Source organism: Cygnus atratus, chromosome 3, assembly GCF_013377495.2.
Source record: "Cygnus atratus isolate AKBS03 ecotype Queensland, Australia chromosome 3, CAtr_DNAZoo_HiC_assembly, whole genome shotgun sequence".
NCBI classification, from domain to species: domain Eukaryota; kingdom Metazoa; phylum Chordata; class Aves; order Anseriformes; family Anatidae; genus Cygnus; species Cygnus atratus.
The window spans coordinates 62,092,632-62,115,544 of NC_066364.1; the positions used below are offsets into that span (position 1 = coordinate 62,092,632).

General features: G+C 43.6%; 1 protein-coding gene across 1 annotated transcript; it reads right to left on the reverse strand.

Moving 5' to 3' along the window:
- Positions 1 to 845: 845 nt before the first annotated feature.
- PERP (p53 apoptosis effector related to PMP22) lies at positions 846 to 11,317 on the reverse strand. The gene is made up of 3 exons (XM_035538977.2): positions 10,959 to 11,317; positions 3,843 to 3,986; positions 846 to 3,201 (listed from the first exon to the last, which is right to left on the reverse strand). The coding sequence occupies exons 1-3, from the start codon at positions 11,167 to 11,169 to the stop codon at positions 2,966 to 2,968; spliced, it is 591 nt and encodes a 196-aa protein (XP_035394870.1). The 5' UTR covers positions 11,170 to 11,317; the 3' UTR covers positions 846 to 2,965.
- Positions 11,318 to 22,913: the final 11,596 nt, after the last annotated feature.

The following is a 22,913-nucleotide window of genomic DNA, read 5'->3' on the forward strand; positions in this document are numbered from 1 at the left end:
ATTACAGCATCACACAAACCCTCCAATGGTTTTCAGAGCATTCGGGAAAATCTAAGTGAACAACATTTTCCCTAATTATGTATTCAAAGAAAACACAAAACAAGAAAAAAGCAAACAAGTAGCCAGAATCCAGGGTGGTGTGTTTTAAAACTGAGACGTTTAAGAAAAAGGGCAGCTAAAGAGATTGGGAAAATGGTGAACCCATCTTTCCAGAAATGAGAACCTCCAGACTGGTTTGATGCAGTGGTGGCCAACACTGGATTTGCTGCCTGGATAAAGTCAGAAAGAGTTGTTCAAAATAAAGAATATCAGTAGCATAGGACTATTTACAGGCCATAGATAACATGAGGTTAAAAATGAGAAAGTTTTTAATCACTGGAGAAGTGCAGCCTTCCTCTGAAAATGCCAGGTGAGTGGCAGTGAGATGAAATGCTTCATCTTTGTCTCCCTACTGAAGGTGCTTGATCAGTATAGGGAAGTTATTTGGCAGTTTTGGTTACAAAGAACACCTTTCCCACATCTGAGACCTCCTGTAGACCACAACGTACTTAAAATGTTTGGGGTTCCTCCTGAAGTCGTGATGCATTTAGGAGGTTTTGGCTTAGCCAAAAGTTTGCTGTGCCTGGTGCTTCTGATCAAAGCAGGCAGATGTGTTTTGCAGTGTATACTCAGTCTTATTTGACTGGAAAACGCAGTTGGTGCCTCCTGGATAGATGAGGTCTTTGACTCCCTTTTATTAACCCAACAGTTCATAGATACTGATGTTCACATTAAGAGAGGAAAAGAATGGCTATTTTCTTGAGTTTATGAATCGAATCCATGAAACACAAATGACACCAAGTTTCTACAACTATCAATTAAAACATTTTAATTAAGCCACCACATTTGAAAGGAGTGCCACATACATTAGTATCACTTGAGAGTAATTAATGACTATTTGCAACAGCTTTCTCCCAGACATCTTAATTGTGTAACATGCTGCTTATGCTTCCATCTACCCAGTATATTCAGAACCAAGTTTATTTTACATTTGTGCTTTTTTGACAAGTCATGACAGTGCTTATAAAAAACATACAAAAGACTTAAGTTATGCTAAACCCTATTACCATACCATCCTCCCTTTCATTAGGAAGGGTGTTCATTTTCTTATGTCTTTTCTCCTTCTCAGCTTTAGCTGTGCAAGGATTTTCCAGACTTGAGATTCTCTTCTGTATTTTGAATTCGCTAGAAACTGACTGACGTTACTCATAATACAGATACGTCTACACAGTATACCCCCCCACACCAGTACTGTACAGAAGAAAATTGTGTTCTTAAAGACACATTTGTCACAAGTTGTCTTCTTCAGCAAGAATCACAAGCACAGTTGATTGTATATGCCATGACTGACTGAGCTTGTAACACTGTTCTGAAGTCTGCAGATGTTTGTACTCTGTAAAATTATAAAATACAGGCCTGCAAGGGGTGTTAAGACATCACCCGGCCTTTCCAAAGCAGGAACACATACAAAATGCAGAACTGCCAAATTAGAAAAGGTGTTACAAAACAGAATGGTATACAACATATAATACAAGATATATTGGGCATTGAAAAAGCTTAGATCTACATTTCTTTGGTTTTACAGGATACTGATTAATGCATTGTAGCTCTATTTTGTACATGTGCATGAATACATATACCCACGCATTTGCCATCTCCTGAGTACTGGGTTCATGATAAGGGGAAAGCAGTCTTTCTTCCCCAGCTGAAGAAAGCCCTGACAAAGAATACAGACCTTAACTAAATACGCCGTAAGCTGCTCTGGTCCATGACGGACACAGACACAGCTCTGTCTCACTGGAAAGCAGTCGCCAGCTCCAGAAAGACAAGCTGGGAGCCCAGCAGGTTACGCCCTGAGACACGTGTCCGTATGAAGTTTGCATGTATATATTGTTCACAGACTGCTTTCCTATTTATACCTGTTATCTCTAGTGACTCACAAAACTTTCCCAAGCTTACCAATCCCTGGAGTACCTACAGTGTGTTTTAGAAACTTTTGGAGGTTTTCAACACCTTATGCTAAGGTTTCCCTCCAAAGCATGTCTGATAATTAAAATACTGCAGTTTTTAAAGGGCAGACATAAAGAACAGTGTGTGTTTCTACTGAAAAGCATTTTCTAAATCAGCATCTGTCAAATACCATGTAAGAATGTAAACACTTTAACATCTGAAGATTTATTGGTTCTGTGACAATTAATATTTAATTCCATGTATCTCCATCACAAGTACTGCAGTGGCCACAAAAACACCAATAAGTGTTACAGTAGCCACCATTACACACACTAGCTCCATGCTTTAGAGGAAATCTCCATCCAACTGCAACAGATGGAGGAAAAAAATAATTTTATTTTCCCCTTAGTTCATATAGTTAATAGTCAAAATAGTCCAGTAACAGGAATGAGAAGAGATTCTTAGGCAGCATGTGGCTGTAATAGATTCAGTAAAGTTCCTTCCTTGGGACTGACTTTGGTGGAAGAAAAAGCATTCTTTAGAAGGACTGCATTTTTTTCCTAGTTTTATTTAAGAAAATTTTGTTAGAGATAAAAACGTAAAAAAAATAATATTTTGCAGGTCTCCCTTGTGGGTTGTTTAAAATCTCTCTTCCTCCTTTCTGAACTTGAAACCCTATGTCTTTATTCACAAGCAAATGTTTGAATAAAATAAGGGTGACTCAATTAGTTAGGAGGGAAAGGAGCAAGTAAACCACCTAAACAGAATTGACATGAGAATACATAAATAATACTCTAGGTAAAAGCTATTTGCTTAGAGATGCCAATGTTTTTACTATTTTTTTTACCAGTGCTAGTAAGAAATACTCTGAAGAAATAAGGTGGGTTTTTTTTCAGTCTCTTATAATCGCACCAAAATTCACAGCAGAGGTGCTCTTCTGTTGCTTTGACAGTTGATTGTAGTTGGAGTTAATCTTTCAATTTAAGTATGGTGCTCTCTCTGGGGAGGAGTAGTAATAGGTCGGCTTGATGTTTCCCAGGACTTCATCTTCCCAGTTGGGGAGGCAGCAGAAAAAGAAAGCGCAACCTATCACAACGACAGTGCTGGCCCAACCAAAACCGTAGGCCCAGCTGAACATATTATCTCCCATCAGTGGGATTTCTTCTGTGAATTTCACTGGGTAGACGACCAAGCCTATGATCTGGAATGCAGCTGAGGAGAGAAAGAAAAGAAAACCAAGAGTAAATGACAATGAATGTTGTTACTTTCCCCACTAAACAACGGTACCTGGAGATAACCGCGTTGCCCTCCCAGATATGTGAGGATTAGCTTCAGTCCTGCGATCACACCTGCATTCTTGCAGAGGTGTCTGACTTCTGGTCGAGGCAGGTCCCCACCTACCTGGCAGCGGCAGCTACAGCTGACATTGCCACCTTGCTGAGGCACTCACCTGCATGCCCAGACCAGCCCTGTCCTACTGCCAGGCACCCTGGTCCTCGTGGAGCCAGTTACCTCCCACTTGTACCACAGCCTCCCAGCTCCTCCTCTCCCCAGGAAGGCGGGAAGCACCTGGCGTTCTCAGCTCTGAAGTCTTCGTGTGTGACATGCAGCGTCAAAGCTGGGTTTTGCTCCCATGCACTGATTTTGGGAAAGTGTTTATCGAGAAAGGCTGCTGGAGCTTCCCTAACCATTGTCCCCTCAGCATAAGTCAAACTTCCCTTTTTTTTCCCATGAAAATGAATCATAAACCAGACAAAGGCATCTTATTTCATGAGGAGGGCACCATCTAGCATGTTTTTCTGCTGCTGCCCATTTTACATCTAGGACAGCCTTGTCTTTGCACCCAGACTTACCGACAACAAAGAGCAAGCCTCCAATTCCCCGCACGAAGTTGAAACGGAGTATTTCCACTGAGAACGCGATGACTGCGAGGGCGAAGCAGATGACCAGGATCACAAAGCCAACGAGGTACGTGGCAGCTGCTGCTCTCCCCCATCCTAGAAAAGAAAAGAAGAAAGGTGTCACACATAGCAGTGCACTGAACTGTAGGTCACTGCAGGTCTTCCGTTTCCTTCAGTCGTTTCTTTGTTGAAATGCTTTACTGTTAAGAAGCATGCCCTATGTCAAAGCAATCCTGGATTTCTCCAAAGCACACAGCTGCAGAGCAGCAAGGCACTGTCGCTGGACAAGCAGTGCTAAACTCCCTGCCTGCTAATTTGTCCTGCTTGAAAGAGGGATATAGTATAGCATGATAATGGAGATAACATCTCCAAATTCAGTATCTGTAAGAGACCCACAGCCATCTGATCAGATAGGGCACACAACCTCTGAGAATGTACTTTATCATTATCAGCCCTGTTTGACATACAAATTTACAAAACCACTTCCACACACGGGGCAGTATGAGAGCGGACAGGAGGGTACAAGCACAGCCACAACTGCCGGGAAATAAAAATGCTGACAGCATACACCTTCCTGTCCGCTTGTTTCCGACAGGAATAATGTATGTGAAGTAAAATTAGCATGACCAAAAAGAAATAGATTTGGGATAGCCAAGCTGAGAGAAGACAAAGAGGAAGAGAATACTTTTGAAGATAAGTATCTATTCACAGCCAAAAATATTTAGAAAAAGCTAAAACCTGTGGGTGGAGAAGAAATAGCAGAGTCAGAGGTAAAGTGGAAGACTCATTACTCTGAGTCATTACTTCGAGGTTTGGTGGGACCGGACACCACACGGATGCCCAGGTTCAACAACGGGATCAGGCAGCTGCGGGCTGGGGAGGCTCAGAGGGGGAGCGAGGAGCCTGATCCCAGCCGAGCTCACAGCTCAACTGCAACACACCATCACGGCAGGGGGGAGGAAACTTCCAGCAAACCACCAGTAATTCCCATTTCACAGTGACACAGGCTTCTGAAAAGGCACCCGTTGCAGCCGGACCTCATTCTCTTTAAAAACTAGACAGAAGTTTGGGTGAGTCCAATGCAAACAACAGCAAAGGTGTTTCTGCCTGGAGGCAGGATACCTACCCACATGGCCTAAAGAACCAAGTACCTCCAGTGCTTTGGTTTCAGTGAGCTGTCATCACAGCTCACTTTCTGTGTCTGCATAGCACGGGTTTCGACGTGCATGCTTTCAGATGTAGGCAGGGCCAGATCCCAAGCTCCCTCTAACGTAGGTTTAAAGGGAGCAGTGAGATCTGGGCCAGAATATTTTCAAAAAAAAAAAAAAATCTTTCATGTCCCAGCACAGCTGGCGTGACAAAAACAAGGAGACATCTTGTTTTTAATGTAACCTCTGTCAAACAAGTCCTTGTTTGTGTAAAAACTAAGAAAAAGACAGTGAGACCGCGAACAATTTCCTGAGGAGTTAAAATCCTCTGCCTTAACCCATGTGTTCTAACATAAAAAGAAAAAGAAAAAAGTAACTTGAGACAGAGAATGCAACACCATCACCACCTGAAGGCAGCCAGGTTGGCACAGAGAGGGCAAAGAAAAGGCTTTTCTTGGAGCTATTGTGAGAAACAAGACTCAAGACAGTGAAATGTTTTTAAACCAGCTCTCCTCAGCCTCCACACCTCCTGCAGGCAGCTCTGTGTGATTCATGCCCCTTGCCTATCAGAGTGCTGCAGGGGCAGGAGGGAAGGAGTACACCCCACTGGCGTTTGGAGATTACAGCTATGTCACCGGTCCGATACCATCTTTTCCTTCAAAATCTTCCCTGACGTACCTAATGCAGGTATTGGGCATTGTCTCCACAGCAGGATTTATTTAGGGATAAAGAATATAAAAGGGCATTTAGCCATTACACACAGCCAGCCCAGGAAAAGTGATTCAGACTGAACAAACTAGGAATGCTATTTATCAATATCTGCCCTATTAAGGGAAAAAAATAAAAACAAACAAAAACAGTGACAACAGCAAGAAACGCTTTCAGTTATCAAAGTACCTTCCCCTACAGTGCATTACATCCGCTAGCACAGTGCAGGAAGCCAAGCCTGGCATCTGGCCTGATACAGGATAGGTTGCAAACTCAAATACACCAGCAGGCTAGACACCTTGAAGTCTGCTGCAACACAAACAAGACTGAAAGAGATACAGGCTGGAAAGTCCTCAGTGCTATCTCTGCTATTTCCAGACCCTACGTGCTTAGTTTACAAGGATAATGAGCTTTTCGATACAGCTCAGCCTTGGCTCCAGTCACGGTGAATTATTAGCTCGTCTCTGGCAATATGAGTGACAACACATGTAGCAGTAGGAGATATCCAGTCAGGAAGATTGATATCAAACCCAGCTTCTGTACGTCTTCAGAAACAGGGCAGTAGTAGGCATAACCACTGTGAAATTCACCGCTTTTTTTCTGCTCACATGCAACAAAGCATAGTGTTGGTGAGCCCCCATCTTCCCTTCTCCTGCTGGATTACCTTCTCCAGCAGCAGTTATCAGCGGCATGATGTTGACAAGAGCTGATAAGACCGAGCCATTGGTGCTGGCCATGGTGATGGATGGGATCTGCTCTTGGCAGGACTAGATAACAGCTATCGAACGGCCAGCCTGCCACATTAGCACTGGTGGGAAAAACAGCAAGAGCAGCCAAGTGTAGCTATGCACAGTGTAAGAGAAATCTCCCCAAATTAACCTCATCATCCCCGCACCTATTAAGACAGGCCCTCCTGGCTCCGCAGGCAGCCTGCCTCTGCCTACCAGTTCCTCCGCCTGCGGCTCCGGGCTGTCGGGGGCAGAGGTGTGTATTTTGCCTCCCACTGTTTTTGCTGGCCTAAGGGCTGTGGAGATCTGCTTGCAGTCTGAGAAAGACCGATCAGCCCCAACGTCCAGTTGGTTTGTGCTCAGAAGAGCCTTGTAATCATGAGAGATTTCGCCAGAATTTATGTTTTCCATTGAAATAGAAAGTCCCTTCATTTGGCAGAGAGACAATTTCTTACTCAACCCAGACATAAATATGACATCTGTTTATGAAATCAAACAATAATGCCAAAGTAATTTGGGGCTGCATAAATAGGAGGACAGAAGAATGGGAGAACAGAAGAGTGGCATGGTTTGAGGTGTTACCATTCCCCAGGTCAGCTTTACCTCAAAGAAGAGTTGAGTTCTTTGCATCTAATGGGCAGAAAAGTATTTATTATCAATTAGGTGGTGTTTACAGAACATTAAAAAACTGTACAGGAGCTGAAGGGCTATAATTATTGGGAAGGGTTAAGAGTTTTATTATTCAGCTTGATCAATGGTGACTATGCAAAAGAACTAAGCTGCAAACGTTAGCATGTGAATAACTAGGAGGGATCAGAATTATTTGAAGTTAATGGTGAGCATCAGTAATAGGATGAAATAAAGGAAAAAAATAAAAAATAAAACAAGAGCCTTAGTGTTAGCTGTACTTCCTGATTTTATATGGCTGGGCCTCAGCCTCAACAGGGAAGAGATGGAAGTTCTACAGGGTAGGACATTTACATCTACATTTCCCTGTAGAAACAAATAAAAGGACTGAGAAAATAGCCTAGCAGGAAGATGAACCAGTACAGATTTGAAGTAACAAGCCCTTCTCATCTTTGTTCACTTATTTACAAAACCAAAAGCTAGTTTGTCAGCTTGAGAATAGCTAGAATATTAGGGTGGAAGCTTTTACTATGACATGCTTAGAAGAGATGCAGTTTTACATTGTAGTTATAACAGTTTTCTGTGTATAAATCACAGTGACAATTTTTGTTTGGCGTTGAGAGCTCATAGCATGGAATGCCCAGAAAATATGCTTTTGTTGACAAAACAACACTGGACTGTGAGAATGACAGCACTGAGAGTAATATTTTCTTGCACACATAATGTGCGAATTTCCATGACGACATGAGCAGTGAAGGAAAGGTATGTGCACACCCATCGTGAGCACAGGGCAGCCCAGAACTGCAGGCTTGCCAGGAGAGCTGGCTGGGAATTAACACTAGGGATCCCAGCTCTCCCTTGTTTTTAGCAGTCCGGAAAAAGCAATTGTTATGCTACTGAACTTAAATAAAAGCCTGGTTTCAGCCATTTGACTCCGGTTGGAAGTCAGAAGAGGCAAAATCCTGTATGATTCCAGCTTTTAATGCCTCCCTGTTGCTTACAGTAGAGATGAGCCTGTCCTGCTCACTGGGATCTTTCACCTGGGAGTCTCAGGACGGGTCTTCTGGGTGTAGCCAGGCACGCCGACTGCTATCTCTCTTCTATTAGCATTCTCCGAGTGCCTTCACCCAGCTGATACTCTACGTTTGTTTGTCTAGAACACATCCTGGCAACATAAATCAGACAGAACCATGCCTGAAAAGAGGTGAGGGTGCAATGAGTGTACCCATAATGTTCCTTTTTTACCTGGCCCCTCAGCCACGTTCAGCACATGCTTGCTGTTCCAGCAATAATCTGCGGTATCAAAGTCCAGTCCTCTGGCAGCAGGGGCACAGTGGCAGGGAAACATGATTCACAGAGGCTGGGCTCCTAAGTCCCACCTTTTTTCTTTTTTTTTTTTTTCCCTTTCAGCACTTGTTAAGGCTCCAGATGAATGCTTCAATTTTTCTAAGTTGGCGATTGCGTACTTAATGAATACCAACCAGCTGTTAGTAATATGAAAGAGCTCACCACCTCGGGATCACCTTAACTGCACACATACACACCCATCTTTTATAGCGACAATTCAAGCCAAAGTCACTGGCAACAGGCGTTCAGGACTGGGAGGGCGTTTACACCCACAATTACTGTTCCTACCCTTACAGGCTCATCACTGTAAAGACGCAGGCAAACACCCTCTCCAAGTATCCACGCTGCCAACAATCCCCGTCATATCTGATGGCTTACTGATATGTTTCAAACACACAGTCAACAGTTTTATCCTGCCATGGTCCAAACTAAGTCATCTTGAGTCATATTATGTGCAGTGCAGCAGCCACGCATTGCAACATATTGATAAATACACAGATGCTGCCAGGCAGGTACTTCCCAGATGCAAACCAGTATAGAGCTTGAATCAAAATCCCTTCCCCACCTCCCTACCAAATGATACTTTACTCTTCTTTTTCCCTTTCCACTTCTTCCCTCTTATGTGGACCGTAAATATGCATTAAGAAGCAATTCAGTTTAGGAGACATTCCTATTTGCAAAACTTTGTTTGTCTGTTCCTGCCCCCTTTTCCCCATTTAAAACAAGTGACCGAACTGCTTTTTCTCTTTCTCTTCTCAGCATACATGCCACAGCTCAATTAAGAAAATGTCTAATGCAGTTTTCTACTAATGGAGATTCACTCTGAAGTCGTCTTCTCATCAGGAGAGGTGCAGGATAGAGTAGAGTAGTTATCATATGCAAAACACAAGTTATGCATCTCAATTAATTTGCTTTTATTTTCCTGCAGCAGTGCTGTAAACGCCTGCTAGGCATTTTTTCCTTTGTAAATGCCCTCACCTACTTTGAGCCTAATTGCATTAGCATAGAAAAAAGGAAACAAAATAAATCAAACCTGAACTCATATGTTACATCCTGTCTCCAGATGTAAATAGTATTTGAGAAGACAGTGGCATTGATTTCCTCAAAATTACAGAAGAGGCAAAGTCAAATTGGTCTAAATAAGCCAAGGATTTAAATAAGCTTTGGTTTAAGATTAAATAAGCAAAGTCAAGGATACTATTCTCCTGCTAACTACAGAAAACTGCAGAAAGTCACTTTGCCCCCAAATGCTCGGGACTGAAACGAAGCACACACCCATCGGCACTCGGGGACGTGAGAGGCAGGGTCACTGCTGGAGAAAGCAAACCTCAGCAGCTCCTCTGCATTAGCAGTTCTTCTCCGTGCAATGCAAATTTCAGCCACACTCCCGCAGTAGCTTTTCTGCTCTGGGTAGTGGGGGAGATGGGTATTTTCATCGCACCAGCCAGATTTCTTTCACCTTCAGTTAAACCCACACCCATCACCTGGCCTTAAAACGAAGCCAGTGCTTTGGCAAAACATTCAGGACTTAGCAGAGGCATGAGTGTCCCAACGGCAGCCTTCTGTGCATGGGTGGCAGGGGATCTGTGCTGGGAAGCCTCCGTGCCTGCACTCGCGCAGGCTGCAACGCTCCCTTCCAGCTCTCCAGCTGCAGTCCCCAAGGTACCCTAGTCCACGATCTTAAGGCGGGTCTGCTTATTTGTCCAGAAATATTTTGTCTGAGAGAAAAGCAGACGTAATCAGACCACAGCTAGGAAAAAAAAAAAAGGAAAAAGTCCCCAAGAAACAGAAACTGTATGTGGTAAGAATGTGCGATGTCAGATAGAAAAGCAGCTAAGCAAGTTAAAACGGAGGCACAATTATTCCCTGATTTAGGTCCCAGTGCAATACAGAGGCATATACAGGAAACAGTATTTTTTCTGTCTGCAAAGCCACACTGGGCCATCTTAAGCTGCAGGTCGGGAGGCATCCCTCAGCTAGGCAGGGTTAAGGTCCTCTCTCTCTGGAGGCCCGGGGAAGGCACCTTTGCTGCTGCCCAGGTGCGCAGGAAGCCCTGCGTAAACACTTCTTCCCTTTCCGTTCGATCAGCGAGGCTGAGAGGGAGCTGGTTACTGCAGGGCGAGGCTGCTGGCACCGCAGGCTGCAAATAACTGATAGAAAGCGAACCCGTGGCCAGTTGGCTCCCTTACTTTGATTACAAAAGAACTTTATTTATTTATTTTTTTTTTAAAAAGGCTCCTTGCTGACAGAAAAGCCTGCTCTGAAGCAGTCTGAGGACCTGTGTTTCTTTGCTCATTTAAGCCCTGAGACAGTGCTGGTACTGGTTCTGCCCAGAAAACCGCATCCCAGCAAGCAGCTGCACCACCAAAGAAGCGTCGGGACCGCTGTTTTTCCTACCACCTGCCGAACCAACTCTTTTTGCAGCCAAAGCTCCCCTGGAGTGCAGCCACCGGAGCCCGGCTGCAGGGGTCCCACGCAGTGGAGGGCGGACTCACGGGCCCCCCGCTTACCATAGTCCATGAGGGATTCACAGCTCCAGTTGATGTCCTGCTCGCTCCGCGTGCAGCTCTCCCACAGCGACGCTTGGTGCACATAGGGCTCCGACTCCGACTCCAGCCAGCCCCTGCCCGCCAGCGCGATGATGCCCATGATGATGGCCAGGCCCAGCAGCAGGGGCAGGAGCCACCGGCATCTCCAGCAGGCGAGGGTGCACACCACCATCCTGCCTGGCTGTCGGGGGCACCTGGAGAGCCCAAGCTTCGCCGGTAAGGCAGGGTGGGGTGTCGTAGGGACGCTCCTCTGAGAAGAGAGACTGCCGGTCTGTCCGTCTGAGCTGGGTTTTAATGCGTGCCGGGGGAGGAGTCCCACCCACATTCCTGTGACTAAGCGTGGCGGCGGCAACCTGTGGAGCTGGAGGAATGGAGAGGAGAGGAGAAGAGAGGAGAGCACGGGGCTGGGTCCTGCTCCTCACCCTGCCCCTGCTCCCTCCGTGCAGCCGGGAACAAACCACCGTCCACTTACGCTCCCCGTCCCGTGCTTAACTCCTTGCTAGCTGCTCCCCTCCCGTGTCCAGCCTCACTTTTCGGTCGTGGTCACTGGCACAGTCTTGTGTCCTGCTGGCCTTTTGGCCGGTCACGGGGAAAGCCAAGACTCTCGTGAGACACTTGAACCACTTGGATGGACACCTCGGATGGCTCTAGAGTCAGGGCACATCAATATGCTTGATCTGAAAGTTGGAGTCCTAAAACGTGTAGTGCTGCATTTTGCTAGGGGCATGTTCAAAACCAGATTCTGCTTTTCAGGTTCCCAGTATATGTAAGCCTTGTTTTGACTTTTGTTTTGACTACTGTCGGTGTTACATGGTGGATCACTTACCTTATACCTGACCTCTGTGCGATACCCCTACATTACACCCAACAGACCCTCCCAAGAGTTTGTCTGTCTGTCTTTCTCACCACCTCTGCAGGTGTCTTCTTGGTAGCTGTAAACAGCCACAGCAAAAACTTCAGGTTCTTGCTGTATTTCACAAGCCCTGCCCTCTCTCCAGGTAGTTAAATTCATTTTTCTCCTCTCTGCTCACCGGATAAAGACAGATCATCATTACCTAAAGTTAATAATACTAATAGTGTTAACCACTTTAGGTACTGAACACTTACAATATGTTGCTTAACAATTAAAGTAGTCAATTCCTTGCCCAGTTTTTGGACAATTTGAATGCAAATGAGAAGAAGAAAGAAAGGTGTTATTTGAGAATGGGGACATGACATTATCGACAAGGAAACAGCTCATCGTAGCTAACACTTGTCTGGCATTAAACTTAGCATTAAACAAACACCTGGTTCCTAATGGCCGTCTAACAAGTGCTTGATTGCAATTGTGCTTTGACTTTCAACAAGCACAGCGCACAGACACAGTCCAGGAGTGGTACTCAGGACCCCTGTGCCCTATGCCCTGATATTTCCCCATCCTATATCTGGCAATGCACCCCAGCGGTGACCAAAATGAAGGTTTCCACACCACATGACATAAACGCAGACTCAATATTTCGGTCATGGGAGAAACACTTCTCCACAGTAATATCTACACACATCTCATCATGTTACCCCATTGCCCAGCACCAATGCAAACTCTTGCCATATGAGCAGACATGTGCCAAACACGGGACTCAGGATGCATGTGTTTTTGGCACATAACTCACATACATTTGGTTGAGTAGTAGAGCAGTTTCAAGGCTTCAGCAAAGAGGTCAGTAGGACAGCAAATACTTGAGGTCTGAAGGGCTGAAAAAGATTACTGGGTAGGGTGGATTATATGGGTTTCAAGGAAGATGCAGAGCTCTAAGGTCGTATTGCACTGCATCGAATGAAATTTTGTCACAGCCGTGTCAAACGTGCTCAAACTGTGACCCATGTCAATTCCTCAGAAGATACTCAGAGGACTTGTCTTGTGGGGAGGGATGGTGAACCTCATATGAGTATTGATTTCTGGCAAATGCCGGGGAGTGGGCTGTGATGCTGGAAACAAAACAAGGTGATATCACCATAGGGAAGCTGCAAAAATCTCAAGCAGGTTACCTCAAACCATAAGAAGTTTCACCAACCCTTTCAACATTCTCTTCAAAGTTCCTACCAGAAAAATCCAAAAAGAAGCTATGCATACCTAAAAGTATGTACTTGTATGTACTTGTTAAAACAATGTGAGAGAAAAATCAGACAGTGAGAAGTATTAATTCTGTCAATGATAATTAAAGTATATAATTTATATTTAAAAGTAGCTTCCAAGATTATTTGCATATTTGTTGCACAGCATGTGGCTTTCCAAAGTGTACAAATAAAAGGGTATAGCTATGAGCTATTGTTTTACTGAAAACTGAAAAAGGGTATTTTTAAGTTGATGGTTTTAAGAATTTCCATTTCTGAATACTGTTGAGGGACCACTTACCCCTTCACTGTCTCAAGGACTTTTACTGTCAAGTTCATATTGTCTGGCAAAATAATGAAGGGCTAGTTTTAAGATCAAATCTGTCTTTGAGCCACCTATCTGGAAAACGTAATGGCCTGCTTGTACCTGCATACTAACTTGAACCGTGACAAGGTATCAATTTACTATTTAATACACATACATACACACATAAATAAACAGATGCATATATGCATACATATACACATGAAGGTTGATTAACATGCACATATGTATATATGTATATATAATGTGTGCATTTGTGTACATATATATGCACAAAAACACTTCTGTTCTTTTGTACTTTTGTCACCTTCGTACTTTTTGTTCGTAACTCCTCTTTCACCCTTCAGTTCCTACCACTGTTTCCATACAATACCAATTCAAATCATAACTACCTGTGTATTTTCTTGAAGCCTTGATTACCACAACTTGGTCCTTCTCAAATCCAGCTGAATCATTGGCAGCACACAGCAACCAAAACAGTCTTCCTCATCCGTTCCTGACATCCACGCTCACTGTTCATTCCAAATAGAGCTGTAAATAAATTTTGCTTAATCTACCAGCATGCATAATTCTTCAACACATAATGTTTGCATAGAGGAGAAAGGCAGAACTAGCTTTTTTTTTTTTTTTTTTTTTAAACTATAGCAGAACTTTATTTGTTCAGTGCTGAGAGGTGATTTTCCAGCAGCTCACTATCAGCAGCACTCAGAAGCAGGTACAGAAGTTTTTTTTCTTTAGTACAAAAAATAAGAGCTGTTCTCTACAGTTGGAAGAGAAGCAAGGTTAAATTTCATCCATTTTGTGAGAAATAGAGCAGGAATGCACTGCTCAGGAAAATACCCGCGTTGCTACAAGGTCAGAAGTTACAGAGTTTCCCCAGTTCAGAAATGCACATGGAGCTGGTTGCGAGGTTTATTAGCAGCATTAATTGGTTCCCCAAGACAGCGTATGCCTCTGCAGTGGTGTCCGGAGCATCATGATGAGACTCCTACTGGGGTGCTGAGGGCAGCCTGGCCCTGCTGTCACGTCACACTGAGCCCACCAAGCCCTCCTCTGACATCAGCAGCCACCACGGCCTGTCCTGCAGCTCCCCGGTGACCCTATGAGGACGGAAATGCAATCAATGTTCCCTTTTGGTTGCAAATATCTGGCTTTTTCACTGGAGACCAGAGTATAGTACTCTTACCCTCTTACCCGTGCTTCATGTCTTCCCGCCTAGTGGCAGTGCCCTATGTATGCCACTAAAGCCTGCAGTTAAGCACAGCACTAAACATTTACAGAGCGGGAATAGCTTAAGGTGAAAATTCCCCTTACACTCCTTTGCAGTTTTGGGTACTACTGATGGAAGTGTCGCTCTGTGTGAGGAAGCATAACCACCAGGCTCTACAGATGACATGCAAGGAACAGAAAAGCCAACTACCAAATCCATCTGAAGCTGAAGGACAGCATACGAAAGATTTCTTTTTGTGTTTACCAAGGGCCTACAGCACAGTCAGCAAAGTTATCTGCATTTGGTTCCAATGTTACTTCGATTTAGTAGTGAGAAAATCTAGCAAATTAATAAAGCCATGCCTCCTGCAGCAAAATAAGCAGCTCCAGCAGCATATGTAGTTTTTGTCACCTCCAGCTTGTGTAGCCAGCATAAGCACAGAGACCAGATGGTTGTAGTCAGTTCTATGGTGCTGCAAAGATACATGCATGAAAAGCACATAGTACTATGATCACGGGGAAAAGATGCCCAATACGTATCAAAACAAACTGAAGGTTTGCTTTACTAAATGACTAGAAATAACTGATTCTATCTGGGCACTCTAGATCAAGCTCCTCTGTCAAATATGTTACCTTCAGCTACGAAGGCAGTTACATGTTCTGTAGTTATTATGAAAATCTAAATCCTTGTCTCATTTTTTTTACTATTATTATTTTTTTTTAGCATGGAAAACAGGATTCATAAGCCTGTTTCACAGCCACTATCCTTACATTTAGTCATTTATTATGCAAGTCATCAGATAATTTCATAATCTTTGGGACTATATAGCAATATTTTTCTCTGCAGCATAACAAGGGATGTGCCCCTCTAGCAGATGGTGCTGTGCACAGAGTAAATCATTTACCACTGCTGTCAATCATTTACCAAGCTATCAAAGAAAACGAGGCAGAGCTGAGTGAAGGTCAGAGATCAGCTCCAGTCCAGGTGGGTTCTCATGGGTATGGCTTTGAAGTGGGGCGGTGGGAATCTGGTTCCCAAGGGTGCGTTTGGGGAGGACACTACGGGTTGCACAGCGCTGAGGTCACTCCTCTGCTCCACATTGCAGCTGTGGGGCACAGCAGGGTCCCTTCAGGGCTGAGGTTCCCTTCCTTTTCCCATTTCATCTGAAGACAGTTTTTCTACCCTGTTTACCTCTCAGCTAAAGCCTTTAGGAAAAAAGTAATGTCCGCAGACTGAATACCTGTTGTAAATACAATTATTTTATAATTCATGGGTGTTGTCCTTCTCCAGCGTCTTATGCTCACTTTCCTCAATGTTGAAGTGCCCTAATTCTACTTAATCTTTCTTCAGGCATCACAGCGGTAAGACCTCTATTTAGACACTAATTAGCATCACCAAAACAAGGTAGTCATTCAACCCATAAAACAGGATAGGGGTACGAGGTAGTGTAACCCATACCAACCACTCCAGCAGTATTTCCAAATCAAATTTCTCCTTCCTTATCTGTGCTGAGACATTTCCATTACCTGAATTTAAAAGAAAGCAATTTTTCTGAACAGATTTTGTCAGTAGCTCTTGGTTGAATTCAGCTTACATTAGAAACTCATCTGGGGCTGGCGCTACTGAAATAAACTGGCTCTGTGCAATTGATGTGCCACTGAAACTGCTTCAAACGGCTTGTGAAAATACCAGGTTGGATGAGCAGCACAAGAACATCAGCATGGCCCACAGAGGCTGACTAACTCTCTCATTCCAGCACGAGACATCTTAGGTGACTCCATCTGTCTGGGAAGACCTAAAATCATATAAATAGGACAGTAGAGAGCCCTCCTCCTTCTGCACACACTGTGCCTCTAGTTGCCATGCAGATGGTCAGTAAGATGCGTGTGAGGTCACTGACTCAGCAACTCAATTTTTCTGTGCTTATGCTCTGCAGAAGAGGCCTCTGTGTTAGAGTTGCCCTGGATGAAATTCTGCCTCTATTAAAGGAAATGACAGAATGCCTGGTGGCTGGGATTTTACCCCAGAGCTCTCCAGAGGACTCAGGTTCACTTGGATCATGTCCACATAACATCCAAGGTCTACGGACTTGTCACTGCAACTTTTCCTCCTTTACCTCATCCTCTCATTTGTATTTGCAAAACATAAAAGAGGAAAGCATAAAATAAAGAACTGTATCATCTTTGACCTGCATGCTAATTTAGGTTTTGTCTGTAAGTCCTTTTCCAAGGCTGCAAACTGACCATCTTTGTGCATGATGCTAAACTGTGGCAATGAAGTCCTAGGAATTGCCCAGCTGACACTGAAACTATTGCTTCAGGAATGGGAACTTGGTCCAGCATGAGAAAATTATTTTCCAGAGTTTCTAATATTTCTTTTTGAATCCCCCTTCAATGAAAACCCATGGTTCAATGAATTCTTATATATGAGGGTTTGCAGGTTATCATTGATTTTAGGTTTGTTTGTTTGTTTGTTTTTAACATTTCCTATTTACTCACGGAGGTCCAGGGAAGGCTTATCATTCTTGGAGAGCAGCATGCTCATATTTGTTCTGAATTATGCATTCACTTCAACTAAGTTGAGAGAAGACTTGTTTTGGAAAATGTCATATCTGTGCAATATCAAACACAAACGTGGAAATGCAAATACTGCAACTCAGCCTGATCTGTAGGGACACCCTCAGGTTTCTGTGTCATTCTGAGAGCTGGCTTCAGATCTGGAACTCTGCTTAAGTGAGACCTGGGCTTTCTCCTGCGGTTCCCGTGCTAATGTTAACAGGCGCACATGTCCTTGCTACCTGGCGGCTGCACGGCACGAAGCCTGCGGGAATCGGGGTTCGTGCTTCAGGCGCCTGAAGGAGTCGGGGTTCGTGCTTCAGGGATGGTTGTTACCACCAGAGGGCAGGAAACACCTCCAAAACCTGCGGACTGGGGGCCGGGAGGGACAGCCTCGGCCGTCCTGAGGCGTCCCTGACCAAATGCCTAAACATCCCCCCTCGGGGCCTCCCAGGCAGCCCCACGAAGCTCGGAGAAGCCCTCCTGGCCTGCCCGTTGCCACGAAGCCAGTCATCCCCTGCTTAATTCCCCCCGAAATCAAAGACCTGGAACCTAAACTGGAATTCGCCTCGCTCGGCCATTTCAGGCTTAGGGTATAGTGAAGAGCAGTGTCTGTCGGTCTGTCTCCCTGATGGTGTCAGGGCTGCGTGGCCCGCTCCTGTCTGGACACTCGCACCCTGTTTGTGCCTTTATACCTTTCACTGGGAAATCTGCACTCGCAGTTGTGGATACAAGTTCATTCAGGGAGCTGGAAACTGCTATCCTGCAGTCCATTGTTGTCACAAGACTTTTAATACATGTATTTAAATGGATATCTTTTAGGAAAGATCCAGTCAAATCCAGAAAGAGTATATCATTCAAATATTTTGAGGAAAAATAAATTTACAGAAGCTTTCTATTTTACTGATATTTGCATTTCCTTGCATTAACCCATATTTCCTGTCTTCAGTTTTTCCTTCCCCTCTGTAAAGCCACGCACATCTCAAGTCTGCCCACACAGCACTGTAGAAGACAATCATCTTTTTTGCTCTTTTTAGCCTCAGCACAGGCAGCTCTTGTAAACTGCTGTCCTGGTTCCCAGCAGCAGCAGCAGCAGGAGCTTTTGGGATAAATTTAATCTCCATGTGCATATCCAGAACCAGACAGGGTACATTTCATTGCACAGCTCCACATTAAAGACCCTGTTTAGTTTTTATAAATGACTCATCCAATAGCTCAGTCCACTGAGGCCTGATTTCTAAGAGACAGTCTGGTCTTTAAGTACATGCTCAAATGAGGGATCACAAAACCAAATTAGCAGCACATGTGGACGTGGCACTGGATTCACTTGTCATGCATGAACATCAAGATTTTGAGTCATTATTTGCAGGGGCAAGTAAGGGGTGCTGTCTCTTACGCACTCTCTCCCAAGCTTTGTTGCATCAGGAGATGCCTCTGTTCCTTCCTGGCATCGACCCATTTTGCTATTCTATTATGCAAAACAATGTTTATAAATAATGCTGTTTTTTTTCTCCCATAGCACTGGACAGATAGCAGAAATCTCTATTCATTCAGCTCCAAAACCTTCTTCAATTCAGCTTAATCACACTTACAGGATCTACTTTCCCGTGCAGAAACAGCACTGTACCTCTGATTTGAAAAGCATCTCTTTCTTGAACTTCTTACTGTGATAGAAACAGAAGTATCTAAGTGCAGGAAGATGGATGAGGGCATTGCAGAAGATAGTATCTGTAAATATCTAAAAGAATGGGAGGAAAAATAATTTTTAAAATACACAGATATGCAGAGTTAGCACAACCATGCATGAGCAAGAGTAAAAGTGTTAAGAGCAGTAGGAGAAGGCTGGGAGATGGGGAGATGAGGGAGAAAGGGGAAATACCATGCCAAAGGGAAGGTTTCCATCTTGACAAGTGTGCTGCAGGGAAGTGTTTCTTTAGCTCATGAAGTGAGCTCATTTCTCTCAAGTGTTGGTGAGCGTATTCTGTAAACACTTTTGCTTTTTGAAGTAGTAAACACTGAGCTGGAACTATCAGTTTTGAGTAGAAAAGAGTGGAGATGAGGGATTTAGCTTAAACATTGTCACCAATAATAAGCAAGCATTGACAATGTATGCTTACACAGGAAGAGAGGAACGGTAGACAGGGGAAAAACATCCTCGTCTTTCTGCTCCTCTCTTTTTAGTTTATACATCATACAGTAGATAGCAATTAAATTGAAATATAACCTGCAGTACACGGTGATCAGTTGGAAAAGTGAGACCACAAGAGATTTCAAGTGATCACACAATAACAGATGGGGTAATAAAACCCGGGACAATAAGGGATATTTGCGGAACAAATGAAAGATCAACTTCCCTTCTGTTGCAGGAGCAAGAAAATAGGCAAGTGTTAAAGAACAATCTAAAAGGCAAATTGATGAGGGGAGGAACATATGGCTGAGATGTAAAGTGTTAAATACACACAGAGGAAAATGTTTGTTTTTAAACCGTCATTGCAGAATGCTTGTTTCTAGCTTTTGCATGCTTTTACTTGCCATCATTTGTGAAGAAACAATTCCTTGGATGTCTGTAGTACAAAGCATGAAGGAACTAGGTCCAAAATGTAGGTTCAGCAAAAGCTTAAAGAAAAGCATAATAGGCAGAGGAGAGAGGGAAAGAGGCTTTATTACAGCTGATCTGAATAAAAAATGCAACCGAGGTCTTTTCTTCCCACACACTGTCGTAAAGGGGCTAGTGCCATTTATAGAAAGTGAATGCAATTAGAAACCAGAGGGGAATTGTCTTGTCTCAGCACTGGTACTATACTTTTCAGTGGAGTCCAAACAGTGAGGCCCAATGAATTCCATGATTCATATGAGTAGCTTAGCTAGCAAGGTCCACAGAGCTCAGCGGGATTGTCCTGCTTGTAAAAGATAGAGCTGGGAGTTATCTGCCAGCTGCAAACATTACAGAGGGTGACAGGGCTGTGGCTTGAACGTGGGCACTGCCCACCCATGAAACAGCCTAAGCAGCAGATGTATGGGCCTCACAGCTGGATCTAGTCTTGTGCAATTCTTTGCAAGATCAAAAGTACAGTTGAACAGAATTGAGGTGAAAACCCTGAATTTAAAAGCAACAATTTCTTTTCTATATTCCTATGTCTGTTTTAAACAAGTAGTTATTTCTCTTTATCCTATATTTCCCCTTTCTTATGGTAGTATGGAAAAGACATATATATGAAAATTAAATGAAGATATATCCCTACCTACAGTCCCTTTTGAATATATCTCAGTGAATCTTGTCATTCATGGTAGTATAAGACTGACAATGTGAAGACAACAACACTAATGCTTATCACCTGGGCTAGGCTGCAAAGTGCTGTGATTTGTGTTCTTGGCAGAGCTTTTTTACTGGGTTGTGACTCATGCAGAGCCCTACTTTTCCAGTACTTCGCAACCTACTATGACAAACAAGAGATTTACAGGTAAATAAATAAATAAACACCTCTTATTGTGAACCAGAATTCAACAAAGAAATTAATTTAAGGTACTAGTACATCTCTTCCATGCAGGTACATCTGGATCCTGAATCCAACATCACATCTGTGCCATGACCTGAAGCCTTGCCCCCTCCTGCTCTGAAGTCTCAGTCAAAGTTCTCCTTTTTCAGGCCTCCTTTTCATTTATGGTTGTCTACCTCTAGCGGTAGGCCAGTGAAGAATGGAGGTCTCTGGGGACTCTACAGCCAGGGAAGAGTAGGCAGAGAGGTTAGGAGGAAGAGATGAAAAGGCCAGATGATGCATGCAGTAGGGTAATGCAGAGGCAAGTCTGGGCAGAGGGCAAGAGCTTGCTGACAGCCGCTCTATCACTGCACCCTGTTTAAGATCTTTCCAATGATATGGGAAGGGTTTAGGGTTTGTTTATAAGGGTTTAACTTTTCTCTTTTTAAAGGGTGGGCACATGTGTGTGCCTCAGCACAGTTAAAAATAACCAAATGGAAATTACAAGAGTGGGTGGAAGTATATCTGAGATCAGGTGAGACTACTCTTCACCTAACCTGCAGCAGCAAAGCTGAGCCTGCAGAGCCTTCAGCAGCTGAAAACTTACCATCTGGTTAACTTCAACGAAGTGAATTGATATAGGAGGCATCCACACCTCCGGACAGGAGTGTGAGCCATGCACGTGTGCCTGTTTTGTCTGCACTGCACACTGTTTTTTTGTCAGCTTAATGAAGGAGCAAAATCTTGACTTAATTCTAAACTCTTGACTATGAAAGTAGGGACTGCCTTTATCAGGTGCACAGAAAAAGGACCTCAGTGCCTGTTTCAGATACCTAGGCTCAGACAGAAGTTAAACACTAATAATAACAGGGGTGTTCCTGTATGACACATTAGGATGCAACCAGTTTGACAACCAAGCGACTTAATCTTTTATGAAGATACTTTTATTTGGGAGCCCATTAAAAACCTGCCATAAATTCATCCTTTTGTTTGAACTGATGCATTAGCACCTCAAAACATAGCAACAACATTCCATTTTCTTGAGTTTTAGAGTGTTAGGCTTTTGTGTTCATCTTTCTGAAACACTCAGTGGTTTCCTCTCCTCCAGTAATTTTTTGGTGATTTATTTTTTTTTTTGGAGGGGGAAACGGGGAGGGTGCGTCTTTTGTGTGCTACTACTGCAACAGTGAAACTCTTCCCTAAGGCTGGTTTTATTTTGCGGACATATGAAACATTTGGGATCAGATTACATACTGGCAAGTAGGACAATGGCATTGCCATAATGAGCTGGAGGCTAATTTATAGGCTTTGCAGATGTGAATGCATTAGCATGCAAATCATGAGCAGCCCCTGCCTATAAATAAAAGACCTTACCTTTACCAAGAGATGGCTGTCCCAAAAATATAATGAGTACTATAAATTATAGACAGGTCAGATTTCAGCTTCCTTTGTATTCTTGTACGTGTTTCTCCAAGGGAGCTTTTAAAGACAAAATGTGTAGCACAGTGCATGGCACGGGCAGTTATAATCTTTGCCGTCCAGTGCTATTATTACCTTTTGCCAATGGCCACTCCTCCATTTGTAAGAAAGAGAGCTATTCAGACTTGTCAGCAACTTTGAATAATATGTTATTACATGGTAGTGCTCTGAAAAGGAAGGATGCACTGTGGGTGATGCACTGAACTGTGGCTCAGGAGGTTTTCTGCCTGCAGCTCTGCTTCAGACAGCTCTTCCACAGACTTTGTGTGTGGCTTCAGGCAAATCGTTTCAGCAGTTTATGCCATCGTTTCTTTAGGGAAGAAAAAAGCAAAATTAAAATGTGCTTAACCTGTGTTTTCTGTTTAGATCGTGTTTTGGGGCAAAGCCTGTCTTTACTGTCTATCTGTAAAGGGTTGTTTATGTCGGCACATTCTGGGCATTTCTGGTAGCAGAAATAACAAATCTCCATCATCTCTAGGTCTTAGTTACAATTTCATAAGATAATTAGGAATTACCTCAGATCCTATGGGAGCAAAAATCTATTTTTTTTCTTGGTTATTTGTTTGTTTGTTTGGTGTGCTGGTTTGTTTTGGAACTTGATGAGAAGAACTTAATGAGATTACAGTTCCTTATGTCATTGGCTCTGTCAAGTCTCGAACACATGCACTTCTGATGTCTCTGTGATAGCTTCCTGCCACTCCATACTTTCAAAAAACATTTTTAACAACAAAAGAGCAAAAGCAGAAAAAATGAGGAATTTCTACAAGTTTTGTCAGAATG

Excerpts from the sequence above, each read along its gene's own strand:
- PERP (XM_035538977.2), bottom strand. The coding sequence starts at position 11,169 with ATGGTGGTGTGCACCCTCGCCTGCTGGAGATGCCGGTGGCTCCTGCCC. Across the intron at positions 3,987-10,958 it reads TGAATCCCTCATGGACTATG|GATGGGGGAGAGCAGCAGCT; the intron begins GTAAGCGGGGGG and ends TTTCTTTTCTAG. Across the intron at positions 3,202-3,842 it reads AGGCTTGCTCTTTGTTGTCG|CTGCATTCCAGATCATAGGC; the intron begins GTAAGTCTGGGT and ends TTCTCTCCTCAG.